The sequence below is a fragment of the Pleurodeles waltl genome, chromosome 6 (genome assembly GCF_031143425.1).
Source record: "Pleurodeles waltl isolate 20211129_DDA chromosome 6, aPleWal1.hap1.20221129, whole genome shotgun sequence".
Taxonomy (NCBI): domain Eukaryota; kingdom Metazoa; phylum Chordata; class Amphibia; order Caudata; family Salamandridae; genus Pleurodeles; species Pleurodeles waltl.
Window position 1 is genome coordinate 757510569 of NC_090445.1, and position 16064 is coordinate 757526632.

General features: G+C 41.9%; 1 protein-coding gene across 1 annotated transcript in view; it reads right to left on the minus strand.

Moving 5' to 3' along the window:
* The window catches only part of LOC138300243 (caspase-7-like), a 304287-nt gene that overhangs the window by 269523 nt on the left and 18700 nt on the right, over positions 1–16064 (minus strand). Inside the window, exons 2-3 of the mRNA XM_069239328.1 lie at positions 9545–9642; positions 5107–5258 (exon numbers count right to left, since the gene is read on the minus strand). Coding sequence (XP_069095429.1) covers positions 5107–5258; positions 9545–9642 — 250 coding nt within the window. The remainder of the gene's footprint in view (positions 1–5106; positions 5259–9544; positions 9643–16064) is intronic.

Consider the following 16064-nt stretch of genomic DNA (forward strand, 5'->3'; position numbering starts at 1 on the left):
AACTGCCAGCACCCTGGGAACACGCACTGTCTGCTTTGCAGACGTTGCACATTCCGAGGGTGCTGTTATGCTACGGTATTGGCTCCCTTAAGATCGTAATACGATGTTCCCACCGGTCAGCCCAGTGGGAACTTCGTAATACGGCAGGGGTGAGGCAGCTGGGTTGACGGCCGCTGCATCCCTTTGAGTTTTGCGGTCAGCTCGTCCAACCACTAAACTTGTAATGAGCCCCTGATTCATCAAAATATTAGTAACATAACACATTTTAAACTAACATAATGATACATGACTAAAATAGTGTTTGAAGACCCAAAACTACAAACAAGTGAAAATCACTACTATTAATACATCTAAATATACCTAAAACACAAAAGTAACACTATAACTACCTTCTAGCACTCTCCCCTTAACCTCCCACCCTAGGAACCCTTAAACATTCATTATAATAGACTTACCTGTTCTGACAAACAGCATCACATTACTGCGAGCTGGTCCTGTGAAAAATGGCTAACAACAACATAAATAGATTACTAAATAGACATTAGCCGTAAAAAGAAAGATGGCTCGCCAAATAAAACTAAAATAAAAAAAACTATCTCCCCATAGAACTGAATGTGAAACTGTTGAGAAAATGTATGAAAATATTTTTAAAAATATTAAATATGTAAAAATTGTTGGACAAAATGTTAAAAGATTGTAAAGTATAAACTTAATAATTGTAAATAATATATACAATTATTTAATAAATACTCCAATAACATGTTAGAATAATGTTCGAAAAATGCATATAAAAAAATTAAAGAAATGCTAAAAAAAAGTGTTAATGGGAAAAAAAGCGTGAGATGTGCAATATACAATAGTATTGAAATATATAATAACATACTATACGCTTTTATGTAATAATAAAGCAATGTTAAACTTGTTTTATTTATTAAACTATATGAATGTTTATTTCTAAGTGTAAATATAAATGTTAAAATGCTAAAATATATATTAATTAAGGATGAAAACATAAATACAAAGTCAAAAATGTGCCACTTGTCTTTATTTGTTAAAAAATTGAATTGGTGATATGATTGCTTATAAACATACAAGTATTTTTTGATTTATATTTCTAAATAATGCTAGTAAAACAACACATACTATTTCTACTCAATACAAATAAAAGTAATACAAATGATTTCATACTAACATTATAAAATTAAATAATCTAACTACAACATAAACCATTTTTTAGAAGCTGTCGGGCACTAAACAGGTGATATTTACTATTCCTACTTCAATGTAGACCAATTTGGGAAAAGTGTTAGACACTAAAAGGGTGTAATTTGCCCTCCCTTTTTCAATCTATACGAATATGGGGAATATGTTAGACACTAGAAGATTAACATTTACTATTACTGCTCCAATCTATGCAAATTTGAAGAAGGTGCTGGACCCTAAAAGGGTGTAAAAAACTATTTCCCCGAAAATGTGGACTAATTTGGGGAAAGTGTTGGACATTAAAAGGATGTCATTTACTATATACTATCATTTACTATTCCCACTCCAATCTTTACCAATGTTGGAAAGGTGTTGGATACTAAAGTTTGACATTTACTATCCCCATTCCAACCAAACCATTTTGGGGGAAGGTGTTGGACACAAAAAAGGGAGACGTTTACTATTCACACTCTAATCTAAGCCTATTTGAAGATGTTCTTTGATGCTAAAGAGGCAAAACTAAAATCAAGTGCAGTCTTAGACATTTTATTCAAGATAATGCAAATTAAACATTTTATATACACTATAAATACTCTGTAGTCACAGAATTTTTTTTAACTCTAAAATAAACTAAAATGTAATCTAAAAACACACTAACCAAAACTACCAACCTAGATATTCATATTTAAACACTAACTTATTCTATATATACATATATATATATATATATATATATATATATATATATATATATATATAGTGTGTATAACAACATTTAAAAAACATGTATGAATCTAATATTTATCATCATAAAATCAAAATAATTATAAAAGACATTTTTAAATCTAAAAATTAATCAATAAATAGCGGATATTTGTATTATTTAAATTTAGTTTAACAAAATGCAGAGATCTTATAACTTTTGCATTAAAACATTAGGAGAGGAGGGGCCCAAAAGGTTGTGGTGTTTCACTTTATTAAAATATTTTTTTATATTTATACATTTTTAAATATTTTTCTAAATGTCATTGTTTTGTTATAGATCAAAGAAGATGAGGGCTGCTGTTTTGCCATGGTCTAGCAGCATTCTGATGTTGTCCGTGGCTGTGACTAGAGTTGTCTGGGTGCTGTGCTTTGCTCTAAAACCGGCTTGGAAGCAGTCCAAAAAGTTGTGGTTCTCCAGGTGTCTGGTTAACTGGATGTTGATAGCTTTCTTGATGACCTTGGTTGGGAAAGGGAGCAGGGGGATGGGTTGGTAGTTCTTGTGTTCTCCTGGGTCCGCGGATGGTTTCTTCAGCAACGGCTTCACGTTGGCATGTTTCCATTTTTGTGGAAAGTAGGCTGTGGTGATCGAGGTGTTGAGGATCTTGGTGAGTTCTCTGCTGATGGGTTGATTGCTGAGGTTGAAAGTGTGATGGGGGCAGGGATCTTCTGGGGCTCCGGAGTGGATGGATCTCGTGATGGACGCTGTTTCTTTCTCGGTGAGAGTGTTCCACAATGTGAGCTGGTGTGGATGGGTGTCAAACGGTTGATGTCATCCTTGGTGGGGGCTGGGGTGCAAAGTCTTGCTAGTTGTTGTTGATTTTGTTGTGGAAAAAGTCAGAGAGGGTGTCGCAGAGAGCTTGAGAGAGTTTGATGGTGTTTTCTGTTGGTGAACTCCTTGACTATGTTGAACAGTTCCTTGCTGGTGTTGTAGCTGTCATTGATGTAGGTGGGTAGGGCGGTCTTCTTAGTGTTTTTCAGGAGATGGTGGTAATGGTTGAGAGCATCTTTAGATTGTTTTTCAGTCCTTGAGGGTCTTACTGGAGCACCAGAATCAAACACACTACAATGAACTAAATACTAATTAACGTTTAAAAAGCTTCTAAAATTATATATTTTACAACAATATTAAAACCACACTTAAAAAGATATTTTTACCTTCGATATTCCTGTTGATGATATTTTTGACACCCCGATATTCTTGACACAATATTTTTTGTATCACAATGTTTGTTTCCAATATTTTTTACAAATACCATTACAACTTGGCAATGAAAATGGTAGGGTAATCAATCCTGCTCCAAATTAATACTGGGCTCTTCACTGTGTATCTCAATACTCTCCCGCACATTTGATAAAAATATGCCTAAATGCAAATCACCTCCCCACCCCTATGTTTTGAAATACATATCAGAATCTCAAATCCCATCCCCCACAAAGGTGTCAACCCAGAAGTCTCATTCACATCAAACCCTCTTTCAATTGTCCAACTCGACTGTATCTAACTATCACCGTTTATCCATTTAACTAAAAGCAAGGTGAGCAAACATGCACATTGAACTGTTCAACCTGATTTCTGACTGACCACCATTGTAACTTAATCAGTATCACAGTACCCCAGCCACATGCACAAGCCTACTCCGACTTATAACTTCTTGACCAACATAATAAAATCTGCACACTATCTCTATTGCTAAAACAAACTATATTCAAGAGCAGATAATGTTTCTCCAAATGTTACTTTTTTGTTGCTGTGGCACATTATTAATGTCTCCTTTCCCAAAGAAAATCTTCTACTTCTCAGCTCAAATGAAACACGCAGGGCTATCTTCACTTTACTGAAAATATACAAATAATATGGGATGAATTCAATATGAAAACCTGTTTTCAGGCCACTCTACAACTACACTACTACATTGGATTCCTTCATTCCCATCTCAGGTGATGACCTGACAAAACCCATCAAACAGCTAAAACCAGGATTTAACTTTCTTGAGCCTATCCTGGCTAAAACTTTCAAGCACATGTTTAGCATTTTCCAAGAAAACTGGTTTAACTTACTCAACAAGTGGAGTCCACTCTCCCACCTACTTCTCAAATGAATACGATGGCAAATGTAGGAAATCTGTAACTCATTTCCCCTGAAGAGCTCAAAGGAGCACTCCAGACATTGGTCAACATCCGACTAGACTTAAAGAATGTGTTTCTAAAGACACACACCAAACACCCGTCGCCCCTCTTAAAGCTATGCTTAAATCCAGAGCCATGTGTGTCTACTTTGCTAGCAAATTTGACTATTTCACTCACGTACTTTGAGACTTACACTGCACCACTTCATAGCTAGAATCCAATTTAACTTCTGCTATATAGCCTGCAAAACTAGTTATGGCACTAGCTCTGCTGGCTCCAAAGTTGTCAGAAGCTGGGATAACTTTCCTTTTGAAGTGCCTAAGTTGTGAACCTCCACTTGATGTAATCAGCCCTTCTCTTGAACTGCCGCCAAGGACTGAAAATAAAAGCTCTACCCTCTGAATCAATAAAATCAATTTTGAGCAACACTTTCAGGAACCACCCCACGACCCACTGGGTCAGATAATTCCTAATCTAACGATGGACCTAATGGTCCTAAGGTTATGACTGACTTTGTTCACAGAATCACATCTTTCCCTTCATTAGTTCTCAAGTGTTTAGGACCTGCCTCCTCACATTTGATGTAGCCCAATTTGGTATTCTGCTCATGTGCTATTTAAAGCACAGTATCACCTACTGCCCAAGCGTGTTCTATAAATCGTTAAATAAAATAAATTAATTAAATACATATACAACATACACATTTTCAAACTGGCCATAGGTGTCTTTGGGACAGAGGATAGGGAAAAGTAGTTTTGTAGAAAGATGGTGGTAGTGGCTTGCTCACATGGAAGATCATTGAATGTAGAACAATATTAAAATGAAACAGGGTAGAACACACTACAGCCAGAATCTGCTATGTCTTCTCTCACTCATAAAGAAGAGTGGAGAAAAATTCAGCATAGACAAAAAATAAACAGTGACAAAGACAAAACATATATGTTAACTCCAATGTGTCAGTACACAATGGTGCACTGGAAAAACCCACAATATGAGTATCAATAGCAGTACCTGTACTCCGGTGAAATTTCTCGTTGTTGATAATAACACATTTGCCGACATTTGCATATTTCATGTTATACAGATAGGGTTGTGCAACAACTCGGTGCTGACTGCTAGTGGAGGAGGCTGGGGGCTGTTCTCCCTCCTTCTTCTTCTTGCTTCTGAAACACAGTTTACAAGATCCAGAGTTTAGAGTTAGTACATTTTGGCCGCATTTTGTAAACAGATGTTCTCCAATGCATTAGCGTTATTAGCATGTTAGCAGATGCCACATATATGTTATTTTTAACCTCGTTTTAGTTTGCAGGAGACCGCTAAGGTGCAACAAAACTAATACTCTACATGCTAACATTTCTAGGGAGCATGTTCATGTGCCATGTTTCAGGAAAACAAGTTTCAAATTCCAAACTTACAAACCAAATACTAAGCATGAACACAATGGAAGATGTTGTGAGCCGGCCATGAAGCTTGTTTCAAGCAAACAAACTGCAAAGGCAGTTTGGAGAAACTCAGAAAAAATGTTCACCTTGAAGATCATACTACTGAACTATGCAAGACATAAATTAGCAAGCGATTAATAGATGGAAACGTTTGTAGGCCAGTGCCAGCTTTCCTTGTTGTCGGTGTTGGTATATATCTCACTCTACAAAACAACTGTGTACAATATTTGAGTTGGACGTCAGTGAGGAGCAAGAGAAGCACGAATCTCCAGGTTAAAAAAAAAAAGACACAAATGTCCTGGGAAAAACATTTTGAAGACGAATCTTGTTTCCGCGAAAAGTGCATAAGATTCAATACAGAAACGACCTAGATATTGCATATCCATCAGAAGAATTCAATGGCTATTGTGAAAATATTTTACTTTTAATCATAGTTCTCCATAATTAAAATTGTAAGTGAATTATCTTTTTACACTGTAAGGAAAAGGGGTATATTTACAATACTATTTACACTGTTGTAATTGGACTAGCTTCAAACTCTCTTTTACGACTAGTCAACAGAAATCAATAAGAATCTGAAATGTCGGCGCTCCTTCACATTTCTGAACTTGCCGTACTTCAGAAGAAAGACAGAGGGCCAGTTAGGTAAGCAACCCCGAACTAAGCATACAGGCACTGACACTTTAAAGAAGCCAGAAGTCACCTGGAATTCAAATTAACCAGTACAAGAGATTGGACATAGGTGGCAAAGGGTATGACAAAGACTGGTAGTCCGAAGCATTGTGATGCCCACTTAAACGTGTTACTTGCGTTTCTATTGTTTCTTTAATTAGTACTTCATTGGACGTCTTGGAAGGGCTGGTGTTTGCCATGATGCATAAGAAAGCCACGATTTGGACTCATTTGGAAAAAAAAAAATTAATGGGCATGATTCTGCTAGCCTTGGAAACTTTCAGCCAACAATGGAGCTTCGAAGTCAGTGAGGAACAAATAAAAAAAAAGAGTCAACAACATAAACTAATTTTAAGGTGGACACACTGATTGTGACCTTCCAATTCTACTGTTCTTTCTTTGGGCCAGACCATTTATCCCACACTGTCTCTCTAATTAGACCATGGAGCATATTTACAAGCCCCGTGGTGCAGGGCAGCGCAGCAAAGAAAGTGACCTTGCTGGCTGTTCTGTGCCACATGGAAAGAGAAGGAATGCACTGTATTTAAAATATAGGATGCATTTCTGCCCTCTCCCCCTGCACTGGCACACAATGGGCTGCCTTGCGCTGATGCAGGCGCCCTTCCACCATGGCTCAAGGATGCCTGCGGCGCAGACAGGATTGTTTCTGTGCAGGAAGGGACACCTTCCTGGACGAAAATAATCCATGGAGGCGTTTTCCTCTTTTTATGTGTGAGACATTTGTAGGCCAGTTGCTCAGCACTTTAGTGAGTCGGTGTAGGTATATATCTCACTCTGCAGAACAACTGTATACAATGCAGCACACATAGAAAGAGGAAAAACTAGGGAAAATAAACATATTTCTCCTCACTGCGCCTCCCCTGGGAAGGCGTAAGATGTTGATTCATCCCCAGGTTTAGGAATAGTTGTAAATCTGGGAATGAGTGAAAACCCATGGTTGTTGCATGGGAAAACCCCACTGCAAAGCCCATGGAACGTCTCCCTGACGCTCTGTAAGACAATGCAGTGATTGTGCTGCGTTGCCTTACACCGTATCTTCAGGTCCATGAAAAGCCACGCAGAGTGGCTGTGCGTGGCCTTGTACATATGGGCCTGCATTATGCGCCACCGGTGGGTCACAAAAAGTGACCCACCAGCGGCGCATAAGTCTTGTAATTAAGCCCCTATGTTTCTGCAGTTGTTGCAAAAGATGGCGCATCTATGTGGGTTCACCTGGCACTGCTCAATAATTCCAATTCTCAGTGCTTCTGACAAGGATGTCCTGCTCTACCTTTAGGAGCTCTTCAGTGGAGGTTTGGCACAAACAGACAGCAGATCCAGTCACATGGAACTTCTTCTGCCACTCCTGAAACCTTTTTTGTATTGTTGCCAGAGATTACATTTATCTGGTGGTCCAGTGTTGCTAGGCTAAATGAACATTGCTGGTCATCTTTCTCCCACTAAATCTGTTAACTGACGCAGTTTACAGATGCAGTGTAGATGCTGAGTTTCTAGACTCCTGCCAACACCACAACAATTGCCAAATCCAACCTAATGCCATGTGAAAGAGGCTCTGTGACAAGTTGGACATAACTCCCCTTAGATACAATATTGGTTCCTGTGATGGAGGTGGCAGAGTTTACATAGTGGTAGGTGTGGTTGCCACTTCATGTTTTGCCCCGGTAAACTGTATGCGCCAGATGTACAAAACATTTTAGTGGTCACAAATGGAGAATCGAGCCCTTTGCGACCACTAAAAAGCATTTTCCAATATACCAAGCCCTATTTTGCGATTCAGTAACCTACTACTGAATCGCAACATGGGTTAGCGATTCAGTATTAGGAAAGGGTGTGTTAAGAGTGTCCCTTTCTAATAGCGAATCACAGTGGTATGTGTGAATGTCTTGCATCCAAAATGCAGTCACAAAACATTCACATTTTACTGACTCATTGAAGGAGGTGGTAACCCAAGGGACCCCTTCCCCTTTGTAAATGTAGGTGCAAGCCTTTTTAAGAGCAGGCAGGGGTCGCACGGACCCCTGCCTACACTTAAATAATTAAAAGAAAACTTTTCATTTTTGTGTTTTAAATGCATCTGTTTTTCTTTTAAGGATGCCTTTTAAAAAAAAAATGCTTTATTTAAAAAGCAGTCACAGTTGTGGTGGTCTACTGAACCCAGCAGGCCACCATCCCTGTGATTTTTTGCCATTCCTAATGGGTCGCAAATTGCAACCTATCTTATGAATATTGATGCGGCAGGTCCATTTGCGACTCTTTGGGAATTGCAAACAGAGTGAAACAGAATTTGGTACATCGCAGTTTGCAATATCCTAATAACGAATTGCAAAAATTCACTACTGGGAAATCGCAAACACTGAGGTACATACATCTGACCATATATTTCGAACAGAAAATCGCCAAATTTAGGCAACGCATCAGACTGCACCCACCAAGAGGCTAATGAAGAATAACCGAAAATTACTATTTCTCATGTTTCCATGCGTTTTCTTTAGTTTTCACAGAGAAATAGTGACTGCAACATACATGTTTCTTTAAGGTACTGTGCCGTTATATAACCTATGTAGTTATCATTGCCCTCGAAAATTTGAGATTCAGAGGCTGGAAGCAGGCATGCACGTTCTAGAATCACGTGCACATTTGAAGGTGCTTATGGACGGCAGGTATGTGGTATCAGCCTTGTCCGGCCATGATTCTCAAACACCTATGCGCGTTCTCAAACTGGAAGCGCAATTCGATAATGCACGTTCTTAAAAGTGAATCACAGTTCTGCAGGTCACATAAGTGTTACTGACTAGCATTCGAAAATGCACATTCCGGTTCGAGGGCAACCATTTTTAAAAAAACAAAACAAAAAAAAACATCTTTATTGTTTTTTCAAGACATAAACAATGTGAAAGCACAACATAATCACTTAAGATTCCGATGGGCTCCCAATTCGATGAGAGAAAAAGCGAAATTAGAAATTTGAGTAATGTTTACCCAGCCACCCACCCACTACGGGCTGTTGCGATGTTCTAGGCGAAGTACTGGCGGGTGTGGTGGAGTTTTTCCATGGAACATGCCAATGACCTAACAATGCTGATCCTTGGGGTGCAAGCTTCAACAACCACCACTGTACAATGCAGATGCACATTTGAGAATCTCATGTGCACCGAAGCATACGGATGTGTGTTAGGAAATTATGAAATGAGCCTATGCATGCTTTAAAAGAGAGAAGAGGAGAGGAGCCTTCTGGGGAGGGTAAATTTAGAAACTACGATGATATTACTTGAAACAGTTAGCACTGTAGTTACTGTACAAGCAGACTCACTCACTTTAATATAGTAGGAATCCAACTACTCCTGTCGGGTCTGGCATCAGGTGTATCCCCTCCTTCCACATCAGGCACACGATCAGCGTCAGAGGTTTCCATCTTTAGGATACACAGATAAAGACACACAATGACTGCATCATTGTTTACAGAAGTAATACACGATGTGGCAAGAAAAGGTTTACCAGGGACAGACTCAACTTAAAGTGTTATCACTGGCAACTTCACTAGTTTTAAGGCATGAATACCGCAACAAGTTTTTTCTTCCATTATAACATGAGCATTTTCATTTCCGCTGGCAGCAAGGCCCACCCGGAGCCTCGCGGCGCAGATGCAGCCGTGAGTGGACGGCACAGGCTGCACCTTATTAACAATTTAACTAATGACTAATTGGCACCAGCCGGGCCCTTAAATTCCCAGCGCCCGCTCACAGCACTATTCGAGCAGCTGGGAAACAGACCATAGGTGCTTACACCGGGTAAACCCTTTGTAGTGGCAAGTTTTGCAAACTCTTTCGACCCGTCTGGGGGCCCCCTTTGACTTCTGTAACGTTAATACTATGTTTTTTCCAATTAGATACATCATCTTTCGATCTTTTCACTTTTAAGCCAATTGTGCTCCAAGTGACTTCCTAATGGATTCTCAGAATAATTTTTTCTAAACATGTGTCATGTATTTAAGTCCTTTTTATCTCAATAAGACGACTACCTCGTTATTACTCCTTGCATGCCATTATTTCCTTCTAGTTTTCTGCCTCTTTAGCCTAGGTGCTTGTCTCCTCTAACAGAGTGTGACTATAAGGGGTACCCCCCCCTCCGTTACTTCCCAGACCAGAGGCAATCCGCCTTGTCTCGCAGGGTAAGGCCATCTAGCTGGGCTCCCCTGCCTGCTGATTTTTGCATGTGTGTGACATCCACAGCATGTTTTTTTTCACCCTTGTGTGCTGTGTATTTTCGATTGTAGTGGCACCACAATTTCACCACCATATTTTATCTTCTCCTTAGGCCCCCCATAGAACAAAATGTTCAGGTAGGCTCACCATTTACTCACCTTATTTTCTAAGCATGCTCCCATGCTCTTTTTCTGATAGGGATCCTTGACCCTGACGAATGCCCCAGACCTTCCAGCTCCTTGTGCGGGCAGAAACATGTTGGTCCCTAATTTTTAGACTCCATGAGTCATCATTCTCAACAGAGTCCTTACCATAGTTTTTACTCTTACCTCCAAACACCTATATTAAATCATTTCCAACTGAAACAGGTGATTTGTAAGGTAATTTTATTTTATTTACCAATTCTTTATCTGGATCCCTGTAATATCCAGTCAGATTTAATTTCAGCACTCCCTCGGCAGTTCAACAAGGTTGAGTCCTCCCAGGTAGTATCATCTTACCTGGGTGGGGCTAGGTGGTCAAATGATGAAGCATGACACTATAATGTGTGTGAGACCACCTAGTCCGTAAAGGGAACTCCCTCAAAAAGACACAGCCACTTCTTAGACTCATCTCTACCTGGTAAATGCATGCTTAATTAACGCATTTTGAAATGGACATAATAGTCCAGTCCCTTCCAGTTACACACCCCCCCCACACCTTTAGTGTATTGATGATTCTGTAGTCTAATCGGGAGCAAGTGTGGGGTTGAACCACTCCAGACACTCTCTTTTTGTGTTTAAAAAAAAAACATTTGGTACCTGGACAAGTGGGAGATTTAGCTATGCAGGAGACGTGTTGCGTTTGCAGGCTGGAAACTCCTGAAATGAAAACAGCCCTAGGAATTCAGCCATTGTGTGTGTGGTGGAAATAGGAGTTTTGAGACAGGGTGATGCCCACACCCTAGAGGAAGTGGTCATCTATGGGGCACAATGACCCCAAAGGTACCTTCACTCCCTTTAATGCCCCCTAAATTGAGAATTTAGGGGACTCCCTGATACCAGGAAAACAGATCTTCAGTGGACGTAAAAGAAGGAGTGGACAAGAAGCCTGCTGACCCAAGGAACAAGAAACACGACTGACTTGGCACCAACCTTGCCAGCCTGCCTGCTGCACCCAACCCTTGTGGAGCAACTGACATGTCCTGCCGCTGCAGCTTGCAAAAAACCCAGAGAGCTGGAGTGCTTCACCAATCACCAGAAGAATCTCCATTGGAACAGAGGAGCTGATTCCCTGCATCTGCAGGCACCACTTCTAAAGTCCGGTACTCTGCCTCATTGGCCATCATGCTATTTTGATAAATTTGTGTTGTATTTCTTTATTGAGTGAGTATCTCACTTACTGCCTATGTGTGTACCTTACATGCTTACCATTACCCTCTGGTGTGCCTAACTGCTTGCCCACACTACCCCAAAAGAGAGCATTTGGAGTGTCATTTTTGCCTTTCTAATTCCTCTGGGCATAGTGTACCTCTTTTTGGCCCACCATATAAAGAGACAGTTTCCTACATTCCATATATAACAGTGCATGAATGTATATGGCGTTTCTAGTGACCCATGGCCAGTCATCACTTTAACTGTCTGTCAGTTGTGCATCTGTTTACTTTAAGAACATGTCTAAAGATTATTCCTGAAAAACTAATAGTGACAAAGGCAACATGGTTGGTTTTGTTGAAGTGGCACATCATTGAATGTCTGACTTGTAGGAGCAATTGATCAACAGAAATTCACTCGCTGTGGGACTCACATATAATTTGCCTGAATTGTCTGGCACGGCCACAGGACATGCTCTGGTATCTTACATGTACATGCCACCTGAGCGCATCCCACTGCTGGGTTCACATTCATCTGGCTGACTCACCCAAACTTACCTTCTGTTGTTGGCCCTGGTGGCGGGCACTCCTCTGTGTTGGCTGTTTGGAGGTGGGGGGGGGGGGGGGGGAGGTAGGCTGGTGTCCAGGAAAATGCCATTCTAACTGGTATTGACAAAGCCATGCTATGTGGGGTTTTGTAATATCTGCCCAATCCATCATGGCCATCGTTTTATTTGTTTCAATGGGGATTGCAAAGTCCAAGATGAAAGGAATTACTTTCCTTGAAACTTAACTTTTTTTCCAAGTCGTTTCTTCCTACTTAAGCACTTTGTAAAAATTATATGATGTGTCACAATGCTCCCAGATTCACTGTTCCGATATTTGGTTATCCTTCGTTCGTGACCTGTGTTGTTGTGGTGGTGAATTCAGGAGGTTTTTTTTCAGTTTTTTGCTTTTTAAAATGTATATGTACGTGTGCAGAGACTGTGCAGTTGAGGAAGAGAGTTCCACTCAGAAAAAGGTAGGAGAGACGTAGTTTCTGAATAGCATTTTGCAGTATGTTAGCAGTATTACTGCAGTACTACTAAAAGTACTATAAAATGCAGTTTTTAAGTAGGCCTCTTTTTTGTCCATGATTTTCCCCAGCAACAAATAGGAGATCAGATTTTCTAAGGGTTTCGGTATACTGCTCGCTTAACATTTAGTAACTGACAAAACTACTTTTCTCTAGACAAAGAGGCTGAGGAAAAAATACAAAAAGCATAATTTATTGTTGCTCTCTATGCATTCTAGAAGCAATCAAGGAAGAAAAGGGGGGGTTAGGTCTTGAAACACTCACAAAAAAGAACAATAGAGTTCCTACGCCTCGTACCCTATGGCAGAAGTAAGAGCCACCAGAAAGTCAGCCTTTATCAACAAGTATGTTAAGGCAACAGAAATGTTAAAAGTGGAGCCACTTGATAAACTTTGAGCACTAGAGAAAGATCCCAAGGAGGCATATAAATGACAAGTTGCTAGTCTGTGGATTGAAAAGCTCTTTATTAATATCCACACCAGGTCCTCATCCTAGAACACTGTCCCCAAAGAGCTTTTAAAGCTCTTTGTTACCAGCCACTGGGCTATCAAAGTGGCAACTTGTAGGAAAATGTCTCCCTGTTGCAGTTACCCCCCCCCCACTTTTTGCCTGATATTGATGCTGACTTGACTGAGAAGTGTGCTGGGACCCAGCTAACCAGGCCCCAGCACCAGTGTTCTTTCACTTAAAATGTACCATTGTTTCCACAATTGGCACACCCCTCACACACAGATAAGTCCCTTGTAAAAGGTACCAGTGGCACCAAGGGCCCTGTGACCAGGGAAGGTCCCTAAGGGCTGCAGCATATGTTTTGCCACCCTAAGGGACCCCTCACCTAACACATGCACACTGCCATTGTAGATTGTGTGTGTTGGTGGGGAGAAAAAGGCAAAGTCGACATGGCATCCCCCTCAGGATGCCATGCCCACAAAATACTGCCTGTGGCATAGGTAAGTCATCCCTTTAGCAGGCCTTACAGCCCTAAGGCAGGGTGCACTATACCACAGGTGAGGGCATGGCTGCATGAGCAATATGCTCCTACAGTGTCTAAGTCTATTCTTAGACATTGTAAGTACAGTGTGGCCATATTAAGTATATGGTCTGGGAGTTTGTCAAAAACGAACTCCACAGCTCCATATTGGCTACACAGAATAATGGGAAGTTTGGTATCAAACTTCTCAGAATAATAAACCCACACTGATGCCAGTGTTGGATTTATTAAGAAAATGCACACAGAGGGCATCTTAGAGATGCCCCCTGTATTTTACCCAATCCTTCAGTGCAGGACTGACTGGTCTATGCCAGCCTGCTGCCACTGAGACGAGTTTCTGCCCCCCGGGGGTGAGAGCCTTTGTGCTTTCTGAGGACAGAAACAACGCCTGCTCTGGGTGGAGGTGCTTCACACCTCCCCCCTGCAGGAACTGTAACACCTAGCAATGAGCCTCAAAGGCTCCGGCTTCATGTTACAATGCCCCAGGGCACTCCAGCTAGTGGAGATGCCCGCCCCGTGGACACAGCTCCCACTTTTGGTGGCAAGTCCAAGGGAGATAATGAGAAAAACAAGGAGGAGTCACCCACCAGTCAGGACAGCCCCTACGGTGTCCTGAGCTGAGGTGACCCCTGCCTTTAGAAATCCTCCATCTTGATTTTGGAGGATTCTCCCCAATAGGAATAAGGAGGTGCCTCCTCCCCTCAGGGAGGAGGCACAAGGAGGTTGTAGCACCCTCAAGGACAGTAGCCATTGGCTACTGCCCTCGCAGACCTAAACATACCCCTAAATTCAGTATTTAGGGGCAACCCAGAACCCAGGAAATCAGATTCCTGCAACCTGAAGAAACAAGAAGGACTGCTGACCTACAATCCTGCAGAGAAGACGGACGACAACAACTGCTTTGGCCCCAGCCCTACCGGCCTGTCTCCAACTTCGAAAACTTGCAACCAGCGACGCATTTGACAGGGACCAGCGACCTCTGAAGCCTCAGAGGACTGCCCTGGACTAAAGGACAAAGAAACTCCTGTGAGCAGCGGCCCTGCTCAAAACCAGCTACTTCTTTGCAACAAAGAAGCAACTTCCAAAGACTTTACACTTCCCGCCGGAAGCGTGAGACTTCACACTCTGCACCTGACGCCCCCGGCTCGAGATCCAGAGAACAAATACCACAGGGAGGACTCCCCGGCGACTGCGAGCCCGTGAGTAGCCAGAGACTTCCACCCTGAACCCTCACAGCGACGCCTGCAGAGAGAATCCGGAGGCTCCCCCTGACCGCGACTGCCTGTAACAAGGGACCAGACGCCTGGAACCAGCACTGCACCCGCAGCCCCCAGGACCTGAAGGAACCGAACTTCATCGCAGGAGTGACCCCCAGGCGACCCTCTGCCTAGCCCAGGTGGTGGCTGTCCCGAGAAGCCCCCTCTGTGCCTGCCTGCCTGCACCGCTAGAGTGACCCCCGGGTCCCTCCATTGTTTCCTACCTAAAACCCGACACCTGATTGCACACTGCACCTGGCTGCCCCTGTGCCGCTGATGGTGTGTTTTGTGTGCCTACTTGTGGCCCCCCCAGTGCTCTACAAAACCCCCCTGGTCTGACCCCCGAGGACGCAGGTACTTACCTGCTGGCAGACTGGAACCGGAGCACCCCTGTTTCAATAGGCGCCTATGTGTTTTGGACACCTCTTTGACCTCTGCACCTGACTGGCCCAGAGCTGCTGGTGTGGTAACTTTGGGGTTGCCTTGAACCCCCAACGATGGGCTGCCTATACCCCAGAACTGAGACTTGTAAGTGTTTTACTTACCTCCTAATCTAACCTTTACTTACCTCCCCCAGGAACTGTTGATTTTTGCACTGTGTCCACTGTGCAAATAGCTTATTGCCATTTTTACAAAGACTGTATATGATATTGCTTTTATTCAAAGTTCCTAAAGTGTCTAAGTGAAGTACCTTGCATTTAAAGTGTTTACTGCAAATCTTGAACCTGTGGTTCTTAAAATAAACTAAGAAAATATATTTTTCAATATAAAAACCTATTGGCCTGGAGTAAGTCTTTGAGTGTGTGTTCCTCATTTATTGCCTGTGTGTACATCAAATGCTTAACACTGCCCTCTGATAAGCCTACTGCTCGACCACACTACCACAAAATAGAGCATTAGAATTATCTACTTTGGCCACTATCTTACCTCTAAGGGGAACCCTTGGACTCTGTGCACAC